The sequence below is a fragment of the Schistocerca serialis genome, chromosome 9 (assembly GCF_023864345.2).
Source record: "Schistocerca serialis cubense isolate TAMUIC-IGC-003099 chromosome 9, iqSchSeri2.2, whole genome shotgun sequence".
NCBI classification, from domain to species: Eukaryota; Metazoa; Arthropoda; class Insecta; order Orthoptera; family Acrididae; genus Schistocerca; species Schistocerca serialis.
Genome location: NC_064646.1, coordinates 373,940,698 through 373,956,986, shown reverse-complemented (window position 1 = coordinate 373,956,986; position 16,289 = coordinate 373,940,698). Strand labels below are relative to the sequence as shown.

Below are 16,289 nucleotides of genomic sequence, written 5' to 3'. Positions count from 1 at the left end.
TTATATGCCCTTCCCGTATTTCCAAACCATTCACGCCTTTGAACGACTCTACGAAGAGTAGCCAAACTCCATCCTGGATACTCTCTCTCTAGATTTGTGACCCTAATCGTGTGACGAGGCACAACGTAATCGCAGTCCATTTTCGACTGCTTTTCTTCGATCTCGCAATCTTCTGATGAAGATGAAGCGACTTCTTCAGGTTCCTCAAATACACGTCCCTCATCGATGTCTTGTGGGCAACTAGTTCGTCTTGTACCTCGAGTTGTTTCTCCGGTAGCATTTTGAAAATTCTGCAAAATATTTCTTCGCCAGTTCCTCTGTTCTTGGGTTGTTACTGCATACTGTTTAGGAGCTATGGGACTGTTTTGGAGACGGAGCTGTTAACTGTACACAAGTGCCGTTTTAAAAGTACTTTTGAAACTTCGTTCTAAAGCGATTCGACTTCACAATCAGCTTCACGTTCCCTTGTCTTGCTGTCAAAGTACCAGCCACGCCAATACATTTACTCGTAAAATAAAACATCCTGGAGCGTTGACATGTAACTATCCCGGAGGAAAATATACGAATTAAGTAGTCTTCGTGTTTGTAAACAATGTTCCCTTTCTCCCTCCGCCAACCAAAAGATATTTGTGCATATACAGCTGTTTCTGGTGGGTAAAAATTAACTGCATGGTCTTCTGGATGAGGAGATTAGTGTTTAACGTCCCGTGCATGGTTTTCTGGAAAAATGAATTCATACGGTGAGTCGTACCATACGTGTACCTACACTGATAAGACAAACGTAATGGCCACTGTTCACCGCAACGTTGGATACCACCCAGTGGCGTTGTGGGCACGTGACGCTGTAACACAGGTATGTAAGCGAAGCAGACATGGACAGAATATAACACTAGCGAAGATATGGGTTACAAATGGGGAAATACATTGAGGTGAACGACTTCGACTAAGGGCACCTTATTATTACACAGTGCCTGTGAATGTGTATCTCGAAAACGGCGGAGTCGGTCGCATGTTCACGTGCTACTGTCGTGAAAAGAGGTAAATGGACAGTGAAATAACCACTAGGCGTTAAATGGTTGGACGTCCACGACTCTCCACAGAACGTGGGGTTCGGAGACTTGTCAACTCTGTAAAGTAGGATACATCGTGATCTGTTTCAGAGCACACCACTCATCGTATATTGTTGAACATGAAGCTCTGCAGCAGACCACCCTTACTTGCTCACCGGTTGAGGCAACGACATGGTCCATTACGATTGCGATGGGCACGGAACCATCGGAATTCGGCCGTAGATCAGTGGAAATGTATTGGCTCCTCGGGTGAATCACATTTTTGCTACACATGGTCTAGGTCGTCTCCAAAAACGCCGTCATGGAGGTGAACGATGGCTCCAAACATGCAGTAAAGCAAGGACGCAGGCTGGTGGGAGCAGTGTTATGCTATGGGAAAGATTCTCCTGCGCTCGCATGGGACCTGCAGTAATAATCGACGACACGCTGACAGCGGATAGGTCCTGAATCCCATGCTTTATGTCTTCCCCCGCGTCCCTGTCAACTTTGAGAAGTATAATTGTCCATGTCTGTTGTACAGAAGTTGGAGGAGTATTATAGTGAACTGACGTTGATGTCTCGGCGACCAAATGCACCTGCTGTAAATCCTATGAAACTCATCTGGGTCTCTGTCGGGCGCCGTACGCAAATCAGCGGTCCATTATTTATTGAAATTACATGACCTGTGAGAAGACATTTAATTCCACATATCTTTACTTACCTATCGAAAAACTATCTGATCCCTGATGCGCAGAATCAGTGATGTATTTCGTTCCAAAGACGGGCAAAGAAGCTACTAGGCAGGGACTCATCATATTTTGGCTCGTCATTATATATCAAGAAAATGAGCTTAAGGTGCGTTGAAACGTATCTGAGGAATACCGTTGTAATGGTAAACTACTTCCAAAATGTTAGAGAAAACCGGAATTTTCAAGGAGGAGATTACGTCAAAATATTTCATTCCTTGGACACCGATAACATGCACAATCATGATCTGCACATCCTGTTACTTAGAATCAAATCATTGAGGGAAAGCAGGTGCGGGCCCTAGTAAGAGACATCCTTAAAGATCAACATGGATCAGAGCCATCAAACAACAACTTTACGTTTCACCTTTTCTTAAGATTTCGCCTGTCCCAAGGTGCTTGTCATCCATCGTTTTCTTCACGACGACGTTTCAATGCCACCAGAGCATCTCACTGGAATCGACCCGTCCATAGTTAATAGTACCGTGTACGTCAAAATGATTCACAGCGCAGCGTGTGAGAGGGGGCAATGGAAGGCCAAGAGTGAACTATTGTATTTTTCTGTCATTCCGACTGCAACTTAGGGCACGCTACCGCCAATCACTTTGGTCTCGGCGTATGAACGATGCGGATATTCGAACTGCCGTTAGAACTACCCACGGACGCCGTCATTCCCGCGCTCTGATCCTGCGACAACGTCCTGTAACAAGTGGGTGCAGTCCTGAACACATCCCGTCTTTAATGGTATCAGGCATGTTCGTATCGATCTGCAGAGTGATGTATCCTTCTATCTTCCTATCATATCCTGGTTGCGGCCAGGAGGCCCATTTGAAGTCTGACTGCGTCCAACAACGTGTCGAGCAGCTCTATCGTGAGAAGACTCCATGTCACACGCGCTGACTCTATGCAGCGGTCCTCGCCACGCCTGTGGCTCCACCCAGCCCATTGAATGGACTCTTCGATCGGCACGTCTTGTCATCCCACCACACTTTGGACGGTGCAGTCGCTCCATCTCATGTCAAGGCAGCCACATAGCCTACCACACTGGACGCCATGGAGGCATGCGCCTCTCCACAACACCCGCTTGACTCTGTAACCCCACCGACGGATGCCTTTGAACCAGATCGACGTTCATCTCTTCCACTGTCCGACACCAAAGTACACATGCGTAAACAACGCTCACCGTGTTGGTGCAGATGTCGTCACTGCTCGCTCATGAGTCCTCACGACACTCTTAGCCAAAACAATGGAGATTCTGTCCAACCAGCCGACGGTCCATTACAGATGTCGGCAGACGGCCCTAGTGATGACCAATACATTTTCACGGATGGGTAACTAGTCGAGGCCACCGCGAACATAGTTAGGACAGGTGCGCAGGCTGAGGCGCCTGTCTTCCTGCGGACGCCTATTGATCTCTCTCACCAACACGACGTTCACGTAGGCATAGACCTCGCCGCCTCCAACTCGTTAGTATAGGAATGGACACATGATTGGCTCTTCTTGTGGCCCACACCCCACATCGCTCCTGGCGCACCGAGGATTGGCCTTAGAATACACCGCTCAGAATATGGTCTTCCATTGGTCGCTCCATAACAGTCGAAACTTTGCAGGATATCCCAGCAGCGACTTTCTTGCTCTCCATTCCCATCTCCCCCTACCCTGCCGCTGTCTATGCAGAAGGGTGTTCAAAAATGGCTCTGGGCACTATGGTACTTAACTTCTAAGATCATCAGTCCCCTAGAACTTAGAACTACTTAAACCTAACTAACCTAAGAACGTCAAACACATCCATGCCCGAGGCAGGATTCGAACCTGCGACCGTAGCGGTCGCGCAGTTCCAGACTGTAGCGCCTAGAACCGCTCGGTCACCCCGGCCGGCTCACATAAGGGTGTGCCCATGACCCCATTTCATTACACATCCATGATCACCTTCCACCGTAATGTGCCCCAACGTGTACAAGCCAACGACTGGATATAATACGAACACAAAAAAAAATCCTTGTTTCATGGTTATAGGGATCTCGTATGACTCATTCTTATCGCACTTAAGGATTGGTTATCGAACGAGTGCCCCATTTTGGTTATCTTACTTTCCTTAGGTGGCGGCTAGATTTAGTTGTAGTTAACACTATAACGCCTGAAAAGGGATGAGATTATTTTTGTTTGGTACGGAGGCAGTGGCCCTGGGGATTAGTCTTCCTTTCTTTGTTTTCTTTTACTAGGTATTCTTAACGTACCAATCGAAAAATAACGTGTGGTCACCTCGCCCGACTGCAATGTGTGTGACGTGGGTTCGATTTCCGGTACTACTAGGGATTTTTCTTTGGTTGCTGGAACGGTACGATGTGCACTCATCACTGTGTGGCCAACTGAAGAGCTAGTTTTCCGACCAGTAACGGGTCCAATGTGAAGAAACACGGCCGCAAGCAGGAGAGGTTCGTGCTGACCCCATGCCCTCCATACCACATCCAGGATGCAAGTCGATCAGTCTGCCTCGATTGGCCCACGTATGGCGTTTACCTTCTAGCTTATCAATTAATAATCCGTTAGCATGTGTTGTACCATAAATGAAATTTTCTATTTCAAGTCGATTTAGTGTCCATTTCCACTTTCTTTTTAATTTAATTTATCTTTATTTTATTTTTTAAACTTTGATCGTGATATCCAGGAATGTGTTAAAAGTATCCTGCTGCTGGTTTAGCACAGCTGTTTGTCTGACAGACATGTAGGTGTTCGTAGTACTCGTTTTGGAATTGTCTCTCAGTTTTGCCTATACAGGGTGTTACAAAAAGGTACGGCCAAACTTTCAGGAAACATTCCTCAGACACAAATAAAGAAAATATGTTATGAGGACATGTGTCCGGAAACGCGTACTTTCCATGTTAGAGCTCATTTTATTACTTCTCTTCAAATCACATTAATCATGGAATGGAAACACACAGCAACAGAACGTACCAGCGTGACTTCAAACACTTTGTTACAGGCAATGTTCAAAATGTCCTCCGTTAGCGAGGATACATGCATCCACCCTCCGTCGCACGGAATCCCTGATGCACTGATGCAGCCCTGGAGAATGGCGTATTGTATCACAGCCGTCCACATTACGAGCACGAAGAGTCTCTACATTTGGTACCGGGGTTGCGTAGACAAGAGCTTTCAAATGCCCCCATAAATGAAAGTCAAGAGGGGTGAGGTCAGGAGAGCGTGGAGGCCATGGAATTGGTCCGCCTCTACCAATCCATCGGTCACCGAATCTGTTGTTGAGAAGCGTACGAACACTTCGACTGAAATGTGCAGGAGCTCCATCGTGCATGAAGCACATGTTGTGTCGTACTTGTAAAGGCACATGTTCTAGCAGCACAGGTAGAGTATCCCGTATGAAATCAAGATAACGTGCTCCATTGAGCGTAGGTGGAAGAACATGGGGCCAAATCAAGACATCACCAACAATGCCTGCCCAAACGTTCACAGAAAATCTGTGTTGATGACGTGATTGCACAATTGCGTGCCGATTCTCGTGAGCCCACACATGTTGATTGTAAAAATTTACAATTTGATCTCGTTGGAATGAAGCCTCATCCTTAAAGAGAACATTTGCACTGAAATGAGCATTGGCACATTGTTGGACGAACCATTCGCAGAAGTGTACCCGTGGAGGCCAATCAGCTGCTGATAGTGCCTGCACACGCTGTACATGGTACGGAAACAACTGATTCTCCCGTAGCACTCTCCATTCAGTGACGTGGTCAGCGTTACCTTGTACAGCAGCAACTTCTCTGACGTTGACGTTAGGGCTATCGTCAACTGCACGAAGAATTGCCTCGTCCATTGCAGGTGTCCCCGTCGTTCTAGGTCTTCCCTCGTCGCGAGTCATAGGCTGGAATGTTCCGTGCTCCCTAAGACGCCGATCAATTGCTTCGAACGTCTTCCTGTCGGGACACCTTCGTTCTGGAAATCTGTCTCGATACAAACGTACCGCGCCACGGCTATTGCCCCGTGCTAATCCATACATCAAATGGGCATCTGCCAACTCCGCATTTGTAAACATTGCACTGACTGCAAAACCACGTTGGTGATGAACATTAACCTGTTGATGCTACGTACTGATGTGCTTGATGCTAGTACTGTAGAGCAATGAGTCGCATGTCAACATAAGCACCGAAGTCAACATTACCTTCCTTGAATTGGGACAAATGGTGGTGAATCGAGGAAGTACAGTACATACTGACGGAACTAAAATAATCTCTAACGTGGAAATTAAGCGTTTCCGGATACATGTCCACATAACATCTTTTCTTTATTTGTGTGTGAGGAATGTTTCCTGAAAGTTTGGCCGTACCTTTTTGTCACACCCTGTATATTACAGTGCTTCGGCCACTGTAAACGGTAATACAGTACGGAGTTGTGCTGAAGCCTGAGGTGGTACGCAGTGAGCGGGCAGAGACCCTCGCAAACCGGCCCGCAGCACGTGTGAAGTCACCGTGGAGAGGCTCGCCTTGACCGCTCCCGCTGGCCTGGCCTTACTCAGGCGTCCCTCTTATAACACGCTCTGCAGACCTGCGGCCCACAGACGGCAGCTGCGCACCACGCCGACATGACCCTCGACAACACGTCCGCCGCCGCGTCGGCACTGCTGCTGCTGCTTGTGTTCGCCGCGCACGCCTCGGCAGCCCCTGGAAAACTGCGTGAGTTATCTAAACTAGCCTTCAGTTCAACAGTGTTATATCAGCAGGACCTTTGCGTCTCCATTTCCTACGATCCATTACTTCCTTCTTAATGTTCCTGTACACTGGGGTTACGAAAGTCATGGGATGCCTCCTAATATCGTGTCAGATCTCCTTTTTTCTAGCATAGCGCAGCAACTTGGAGTGACATGGATTCCACAAGTCGTTTTATGCCCCTGCAGAAATACTGAACAATGCTGTCTCTATAGGCGCCCATAGAGACGGCTGCCGGCGTAGAATTTTTTGCACGAACTGACCTCTCAATTACATGTTCGATGGATGGCCAAATTATTCGCTAGAACAGTCCAGAATGTTCTTCCGGCCAGTCTCAAACAATTGTGGCCCGGTGACACGGCGCTTTGTCATCCTTAAAAAGTCATAGTTCTTTGGGAATATAAAGGTCATTAATGGCTGCAAATGGTATCAGGTAGCCGCACATAACCATTTGAAGTCAATAATCGATTCAGTTTGACTAGGGGACCCCTCCCATTCCATGTAAACGCAGCCCACATCATTAGGGAACCACTGCCACCCTACGACCTATTGTACCATACCATCATCTCCTAACAGCTAAAATCTGAACTCATTTGACCAGGTCACAATTTTACTGTCGTCTAGGGTCCAACCGATACGGTCACGTCCCAGGGGATGCGCTATAGACGATATAGCGGTTTTAGCAAAGCATTCATCCCAGTCGCCTGCTGCCACATCCCATTAACGCCAAATTTCACTGCACTTTCTAGACATTGATTTCCACAGTTATCTCACGAAGTCTCGCTTGCCTTTTATAACCGGCACCTCTAAGCCAAAATCATTCGCCTCCATCGTTAAGTGAAGGCCATCATCCATTGAATTATACGTGCTGAGAGGTAATGCCTGAAATTTGGTATTTTTGGCCCTTTCGTGACACTTTGGATCTCGGAATACTGATTTCCCTAAGATTTCCGAAATGGAATGTATCATGCGTGTTGCTCCAAGTAACATTTCGCGTTCAAGGTCTGTTAATTCCCGTCGTCCGGCAGTAAGTACTTCTAAAACCTATTCATACGATCACCTGAGGGAGCTCCGCCAATGCACTGCCGTTTTATGCCTTGTGTTTGCGATACTACCGCCATCTGTATAACGCTATCCCACGACTTCTGTCACCTCACTGTATATGCTTCATCGCCCGGGATGTAATCTCTCTCCCTCACTCGGTTCCTCTCTCTTTCCAAATATTCTTCTAAGACTCTTTGTGCAAGTCCCCTTCTTTTTAGGTTTCCGGACCTCAGTCGGTATTACTGGAACCCTTGATCACTTTTTATCTGCTGAGGCTCTGTTTCTCAGGAAAGGCTATTTAACGCACTGAAGTCTACGCCACCATTGCGTTGTAAGACTTTTACGTTTATAAATTAATGAAATCAAAAGATATGGTTATTTATGCCACGTATTTTGATCCGCGCAATGTCATTTTTCAAAACCTAAAGGGTACTTCCCACTGGCCTGTAATCATGAAACTTGTCAAGAAGAAAGATTTCACAGTAAAATTAAAGAAGAAAGTTGTAATATTGTCATTTGTTATGCTTCTGTATGTCCGTTCGCCTATTAAGACCCCTTATTCTCAGAAACGAGTAGACGCATGAAGTGGAAATTTGATCCACGTACTACTGTCTATGGCTTCTCGGCGGTGTAAAATCTTTAAATCCTTACGTCAGTACAGTCAATCGAGATGGCCATATATGTAATTTTGATATGTTTCCAGTATTGATATCGATAACTGACGAAAATCGTCGAAATTCTCGAGTCATGGGATGGATAAACTATCTATATACATAATTAATTTTGTACAGAACCATCTGTGCGCGAGTCCTACCCGTACTTGTACTGAAACTTTCTTAATGTACATCAAATACAGTTTTATTTCCTTCTTCTTATTACATCCAGTACTCTATCTATCCGACTTATTCTTTCCATCCTCCTACATGTCCAAGACTTCAGTCTTGCTCTTTATTTCTTCCTCAGGGTCCACGTTTCATCCCCATACAGGAGGATACTCCGTACAAATCTCTTTAACTAGTATTTTCCTCAAATCAGCGACCACATTGCTGCAGAAATCTCTCATTGTCTTTCAAAATGCCTTTTTCGCAATCGCTATTCCGGTTTACATTTTTGTGCTGCATTTCCAGTCTATTTTTGTCCTGCTTCTGAGGGATTTAAAGCTCTGCACATTTTCTAATGCTTCTTCATTCAGCGTTATCTTTACCTTTTTATTTCCTCTTAGTGCCATAACTTTGGTTTCCTTTGCATTTATTTTCATTTTTCCTTTAATCTTTATTCACCTATCGCTAAGGGGATCATGTCGTGTGCAAACCTGAAACACCATACTCTTCCTCCTCCAACTTTTATCCGCTTATCATATAGAGGGCAGTGAGCAAATATTTTCTGAGTATAGATTCAGAAGGGTTGGAGAGAAACAGCAAATTTACTTTACTCTTTTTCCTAAATCTATACAATTGGTACTTCCTCCTCTCATTTTACTTGAAGCTTTTTGATTTAAATACGATAAGTTTACAAGCCATCTGCTTTTTTTCCAGTCCACTCTCTTTCCCCTCTTTACAGTAGCAAGCTAATCCCATATCATATAAGAAAATACCTTTTCCAGTTCTATAACACACAAACTAATGTCTCTTCTATTTTCACTCAACCTCTCTCCCAAGATGCTCAAGAATCCCATTCCGTCCTCTGCGCCCATATTGAATCTACACCCAAATTGCTAGGCTAAACCAGATAGAAACAGATATCATCATGCTCTCGCGGCACAATGAATCACCTTTTTCTTTTTTTCTTGGCCTTTATCATGTATCTTCACGGTATCCTCATGTTAATTTGGATTTGACACATTCAGAGTATTCAGCTAGAGAGCAAGAAAATATTCATATAAGAATTTTTTTATTATAATAATGTTAGGCTGATAATGGAACTGTAAATGCCGTAGGGCTAGGGCCTTCCGTCGGGTAGACCGTTTGCCTGGTGCAAGACTTTCAAGCTGACGCCACTTCATCGACTTGCGCGTCGATGGGGATGAAATGATAATCATAAGGACAACACAGCACCCAGTCCCTGAGTGGAGAAAAGCTCCGACCCAGGCGGGAATCGAATCCCGGCCGTTAGGTATGACATTCCCCCGTGCTGACCACTCAGCTACCAGGGGCGGACAGGTTCAAAATTAAAAATAGGGATAGGAAAATGCGTCATTCAGTTAAGAAAGTCGTATTGGGTATCAAAAATAGTAACGGATAAAAAGTTCCACGTTAACAAGTCTGAAAATGGAATAACATTTAAAAGACCCTTACTCAACTTTGATGCGAACACTTTGTTTGCCCCAAAACTTACACATTTGATCTTAGTGCGAATATTGCATTATTTTAGTGCTTTCAATTTCTAACGCTGAGAGGAACAAATAATTTTCAGCAAAATGTGTTTTGAAAACTGCGTAAAAGCACAACCCGGGGCCAGTATACGACTAGTTGAAGGTGGAAAGTCTCCCAAATTACCCTAAACTTTGCCACCAAGAGTCTCTTTTAACGCTCTTGGACTGAACCAGGGGCACTCCTTCTCTACCCAGTCTGACACGTTACTGAGTAGCCACACCGAACAGACGGCAGAATTCATAAGTCTAGGACTGCATACTGCTCTTTATTGCACTCCAAGTGTACGAGAATCTCTCAATTTCTAGAGAAGACATCTTTCCGCCTTTGAAATTTCACGTCCTTTTTTTTTTTTTTTTTTTTTTTTTTTTTTAACACGCAACGTTGTATTTTATTTTTATCACTGGTGCATTTCGGTTCGTAGATTAAATGTGGATGTAGCTATATGCAGGACAACAGATCTGGTTTCACAAAACGAACGTCTTCTTCCCTTCAGGGACTTTGAGTTTTCCGAGTAAGCCCTTAATACTCGTGTATTGTTCGAACCCACCAACAACAAATATAGCAGTGGCTCCCTGAATTGCTTTCACGTCTTCTTTTAACCCGACCCTTTGGAATCGCTAGACCACGTCGACGATGCAACGCTACAAAAACTAGTTGAAGTGGCTGCAATGAGTGAAACATGCTGGAATGGAGACTTCGGTTGTGTGGACATGTCGTACTGAGGCCAGCTACTTCAATCATAAGTTCAGCCTATCATCTCACTGTCGAAAGCCTGAGACAAAGTGGGAAACCTATATTACGTTGGCTAGTCATTTTAAAAGCAGATCTAATGTCAAGAAGCCTAAACACACACTATGAATCAGACCGAAGGAAATGGCGTGCATTCACCAAAAAAACGGAATACCGTTCCACTGGAATGGCGCTAAGGAGAAGAAGGAGATTAAGAAGAAGAAGGATATCCTAAAAACTCGAACAGTATATAGTAATGGAGTGTTGTGTACATTATCTCCTTTATAGATGAGCTACACATACCTATATGTGTCTCAATAAAATGAAGTGGACCATTCGTCTTCCCCTGTCTCCTTCCATTCCATGCCGCTTTGCAGTCTTACACCCAGATTGTTAACTGATGTCACTATGTCAAGCTCCACATCATTAACACTGTATTAGAACATTTTAGGACTATTTCTTCTACTAATCAGTATTAGTTTACATTTTTCGATGTTTGGAACACGCTGCCATTTTGTCCGCATCATGCTGTCTCCTCCTACACTCTTTCAGTAATGATACCTTCTGGTACAATATAGTTCAATCAGTAAACACTTGTAGACTGCTGCTCACCTGTGTCATTTCCTGACGATGATGATCTCTCGACGTCAAGCGAGAACTGAGATCAAGTCTACCGAAGACAGTACATGGAACAGTTACCACAAGCCGACAGTCTCACGATGCTGTAGTTCAGTAGTTAAATATTAGTACCTACTATTCAGCTACAATGGGAACAGAATTTCACGATCTCTCTCTGTGTAGACCAGATACGATTCGTTGTGAGTGTAATTTGTTACATCACGGTAACGAGGAGAGTTCTGGAGTTCTCCATACATGTGATACAATGAGCATTCAGTTTGTATGTAGTTTTACTTGATGGAGGAAAATGAATGGTTTGCGTTGCCAACGTTCCTTTTTGCTGTTGAGTGTCCGATAACGTGGCTTGTGATAGTACAGCACGGTTCCTGGGTTGCAAGTGTTGTGACCATCCAGGGAACCGTATAGTGGAACACTTCCGGCGGAGCAAGTATCTTCTGTCAAGGTCGAGGACGCCAGTGGTCAGGTTAGTTTCCGGTAAGAGGCGAGGGCCGACCACAGTAATCATGCGTGGCTGTAGCAATAGTATTATCTTACACACAGCAAATTCTCGCATTAAAGTCTAATTCTCTATACTGTTTGATTTAACATTTCCAGGTTTGACGTTTAATTACACACCTTTAAATGACCTTCTGTTATTCTTCCCGGGCTGTTACAAATCAGGTTTCATGTTCTCACATCTCTGTCGGATCACTGAACTTGTCATTATAGAATGGATACAAGAGCTTTTCAGTTCAAGAGCGCAAAACAAGCTGAAGGACATTTCGAGACAAAATAGCTATCTAACTGCTTACGCGTGATATAACTTTCTTATTAATATATCAGGATGTTCACACTTTTGTATAGTTATCCTTGGTGTCTTTTTGGTGTCTTTCTGAAAAGAGTCCGCAACAAGTGCAGCAGCAGTAATCTGATTTATATTTTGCGGTGAACTGCCGGCCGGAGTGGCCGTGCGGTTCTAGGCGCTACAGTCTGGAGCCAAGCGACCGCTACGGTCGCAGGTTCGAATCCTGCCTCGAGCATGGATGTGTGTGATGTCCTTAGGTTGGTTAGGTTTAATTAGTTCTAAGCTCTAGGCGACTGATGACCTCAGAAGTTAAGTCGCATAGTGCTCAGAGCCGTTTTTTTTAAATTTTTTTTTACGGTGAACTTTAAGCAGATTCTCTTTAAGTGGAAACGCACATTTTTGTTATGGCGCACATACAATGATGTGGCAAATCATTTTCACCGCTCCTCATCGCGAGACTGAGCGCTGCCACGTGACATTCCGTGTAATGTGTCGCGTTATGACAGTATCTCAGCGGAGCACGGAAGAGTGTTTTCGTTACTATATCGCAAGTAGTCCCAGGAATCCCCTGTCATGCTCATGGTGCACTAATATAGAATTTTCAGTGACTGGAAAATTGTTAACACCTCCGTACTCCTATTGTGTAAATACGTTTGTTGGTTCCTGCGTAGAAGAGGTGTACTACATATTACAGCGAAGTATCAAACACCTTTGTTCCCATTCCTCGATGACCTACGACAAACACGGAAAGACACGCACAAAACACTTTCTCTCTCTCTCTCTCTCTCTCTCTCTCTCTCTCTCTCTCTCTCTGTCTCACACACACATACACACACACACACACACACACACACACACACAAACACACATCTGAAGCACCTCCTTCTCTTTTCTCCCAGTAACTCACCGAAAAATCTTAACACAACTTTTAAATCAAAATTTAATTCTAGCATTACTGAGGAACCGGGGATATGAATCACCGACAAGATTCACTTTAAGTTTGGATTTATTGCAACACAACCATTTAAGACACCAACAATTAAATGTTGCAATTGATTGAATAGGTCACAGCTACACTGGTAACAGTTTACAGAAAACAGATTAAGGCTTGCAAATTTATAATATTTAAATTCCACGAAAATTAGGGTGTAAACAGTTACACTGAAGAACAAATGGGTTCAGATTTGACTGGTTACAAATTGCTCTTAAAAATCATCACCTTGGGATCATCTTGGCCGTGCAAAACCCACTTAATAAACTCGACTACAATAAGTTACTCTCTAAGCTATATTAAACTGTACATAAGATGAAAGGGATCCTAATTTACCAGCGCTGGCTTAAAGCTAGCTTGAGGATTTAAACCCCTCCCTAAAACTGAGGTAGGTAGAGAAAGGATAAGATTGACCTCCACAAAGTACTAAACTCATCAATTGACCAGACTCATAAAAAGAAACCGCATGTCAAAAACCCATTTCACGAGCGGGACAAGTTTAAAGTTATTTAACTAATTAACTAACATCTCATAGAAAACTGGATAAACGAACTACACAAATGCAAATTTATGTCACATTTGTCTTGTTTGCTTGACGTGCGTCGTGAGTGGTATGGGACGCGCTGGTTATCAATTCAAACAAATCCAGGACTCAACCACAAGACAACAAGAATTCATTTCTAATACACTCCTGGAAATTGATATAAGAACACCGTGAATTCATTGTCCCAGGAAGGGGAAACTTTATTGACACATTCCTGGGGTCAGATACATCACATGATCACACTGACAGAACCACAGGCACATAGACACAGGCAACAGAGCATGCACAATGTCGGCACTAGTACAGTGTATATCCACCTTTCGCAGCAATGCAGGCTGCTATTCTCCCATGGAGAAGATCGTAGAGATGCTGGATGTAGTCCTGTGGAACGGCTTGCCATGCCATTTCCACCTGGCGCCTCAGTTGGACCAGCGTTCGTGCTGGACGTGCAGACCGCGTGAGACGACGCTTCATCCAGTCCCAAACATGTTCAATGGGGAACAGATCCGGAGATCTTGCTGGCCAGGGTAGTTGACTTACACCTTCTAGAGCACGTTGGGTGGCACGGGATACATGCGGACGTGCATTGTCCTGTTGGAACAGCAAGTTCCCTTGCCGGTCTAGGAATGGTAGAACGGTGGGTTCGATGACGGTTTGGATGTACCGTGCACTATTCAGTGTCCCCTCGACGATCACCAGTGGTGTACGGCCAGTGTAGGAGATCGCTCCCCACACAATGATGCCGGGTGTTGGCCCTGTGTGCCTCGGTCGTATGCAGTCCTGATTGTGGCGCTCACCTGCACGGCGCCAAACACGCATACGGCCATCATTGGCACCAAGGCAGAAGCGACTCTCATCGCTGAAGACGACACGTCTCCATTCGTCCCTCCATTCACGCCTGTCGCGACACCACTGGAGGCGGGCTGCACGATGTTGGGGCGTGAGCGGAAGACGGCCTAACGGTGTGCGGGACCGTAGCCCAGCTGCATGGAGACGGTTGCGAATGGTCCTCGCCGATACCCCAGGAGCAACAGTGTCCCTAATTTGCTGGAAAGTGGCGGTGCGGTCCCCTACGGCACTGCGTAGGATCCTACGGTCTTGGCGTGCATCCGTGCGTCGCTGCGGTCCGGTCCCAGGTCGACGGGCACGCGCACCTTCCGCCGACCACTGGCGACAACATCGATGTACTGTGGACACCTCACGCCCCACGTGTTGAGCAATTCGGCGTTACGTCCACCCGGCCTCCCGCATGCCCACTATACGCCCTCGCTCAAAGTCCGTCAACTGCACATACGGTTCACGTCCACGCTGTCGCGGCATGCTACCAGTGTTAAAGACTGCGATGGAGCTCCGTATGCCACGGCAAACTGGCTGACACTGACGGCGGCGGTGCACAAATGCTGCGCAGCTAGCGCCATTCGACGGCCAACACCGCGGTTCCTGGTGTGTCCGCTGTGCCGTGCGTGTGATCATTGCTTGTACAGCACTCTCGCAGTGTCCGGAGCAAGTATGGTGGGTCTGACACACCGGTGTCAATGTGTTCTTTTTTCCATTTCCAGGAGTGTACATTGTACTGAATATTAACACTGAACTGAACCCAACAGCACACAGCGGAAGAAACGGAGAATACTACAGCATCTGATAGGATCACCGTTTTAGCGGAATGTGAATGTCAACCACCGCTGAACAAATGTGTATGGTAGGTCTTACTTTGATTGTTGCACACTCCGTCGACTAGCCACCGGTACAGAGACACAGTCTTGCTTCCACGCCGGTAAAATGGAGGAAACAGAACTGATAGAATTTCCATAACTTCTTGAATCAGACACCTCTATTCAGAACTAAAGCCAGTAACCCTATCGAGGCCACGTCCACACTACTCATAGCGTCGACAACCGTCGCACTACTCGCGACCACTCCCCACTGCTGGCATACCAGCTCACCACCAGCTGCGCGTGCAACGAGGAACCACTTCGCGCAGAGCACACAGCACCCCCTTGGTGTCGCTAGTCAACATAAGATGGCGCGTGGCGGGAATTGAAATTAAAGCGGCATTAAGAGGCAGAGGAATCGAGCTGTGAAGAACATACAGTTCAACACAATATATTTTTCAAACTTTTTTTTAAAAAAAGGGCACACTGATGAATAGCTACAAAGATTTTCCACAGGTGTTTGTACACAGAACGGTTAAACATAGTTGTTTTCTTTATGATGTAGAACAAAAAAGTAAAGCCACACCCCCAAACGAGTGGCGGTAACCATCAGAGAATACAGCACAACTATACAGGTGCTGTTTGCCATTGTCTTCTCTCGAAATACACAGATGAGTCAAATCAGTTGGTTTGATGTTTGGATGAAAGGTAATAGCTTCACAGAGTAGCAATAGTGCCCTATACTGATGAATGTGTGTCATCTGCCGATTGCTCACAATCAACCATCTTATGACCTCATACCAAAGACATTGCCGGAACATTTTAAATTTCAACCACATCACTGACTTGCAATTCCGTTATCTAGAACTGCATGTAGTCACTTCTGTTACAGTTACCACGTGATTAAAGGTATTCTTTCCAACAGGATTGCAGCATGTTATATGCCCCTCAGCTGAATTATCCTGCACACACTGGACGATGTAGCTTCATTCTTTTTTTTAATTGCACTCTTGGAAGGGCG

The 16,289-nt window shown here is 45.3% G+C and overlaps 1 protein-coding gene across 1 annotated transcript in view; it reads left to right on the top strand.

Annotated features, from left to right (window-relative positions):
* Window positions 1-6,327: 6,327 nt before the first annotated feature.
* Window positions 6,328-16,289, top strand: part of LOC126418659 (protein takeout-like) — a 65,313-nt gene continuing 55,351 nt past the window's right edge. Inside the window, exon 1 of the mRNA XM_050085538.1 lies at window positions 6,328-6,480. Within this exon, the coding sequence (XP_049941495.1) occupies window positions 6,390-6,480 (91 nt within the window). The 5' untranslated portion in view covers window positions 6,328-6,389. The remainder of the gene's footprint in view (window positions 6,481-16,289) is intronic.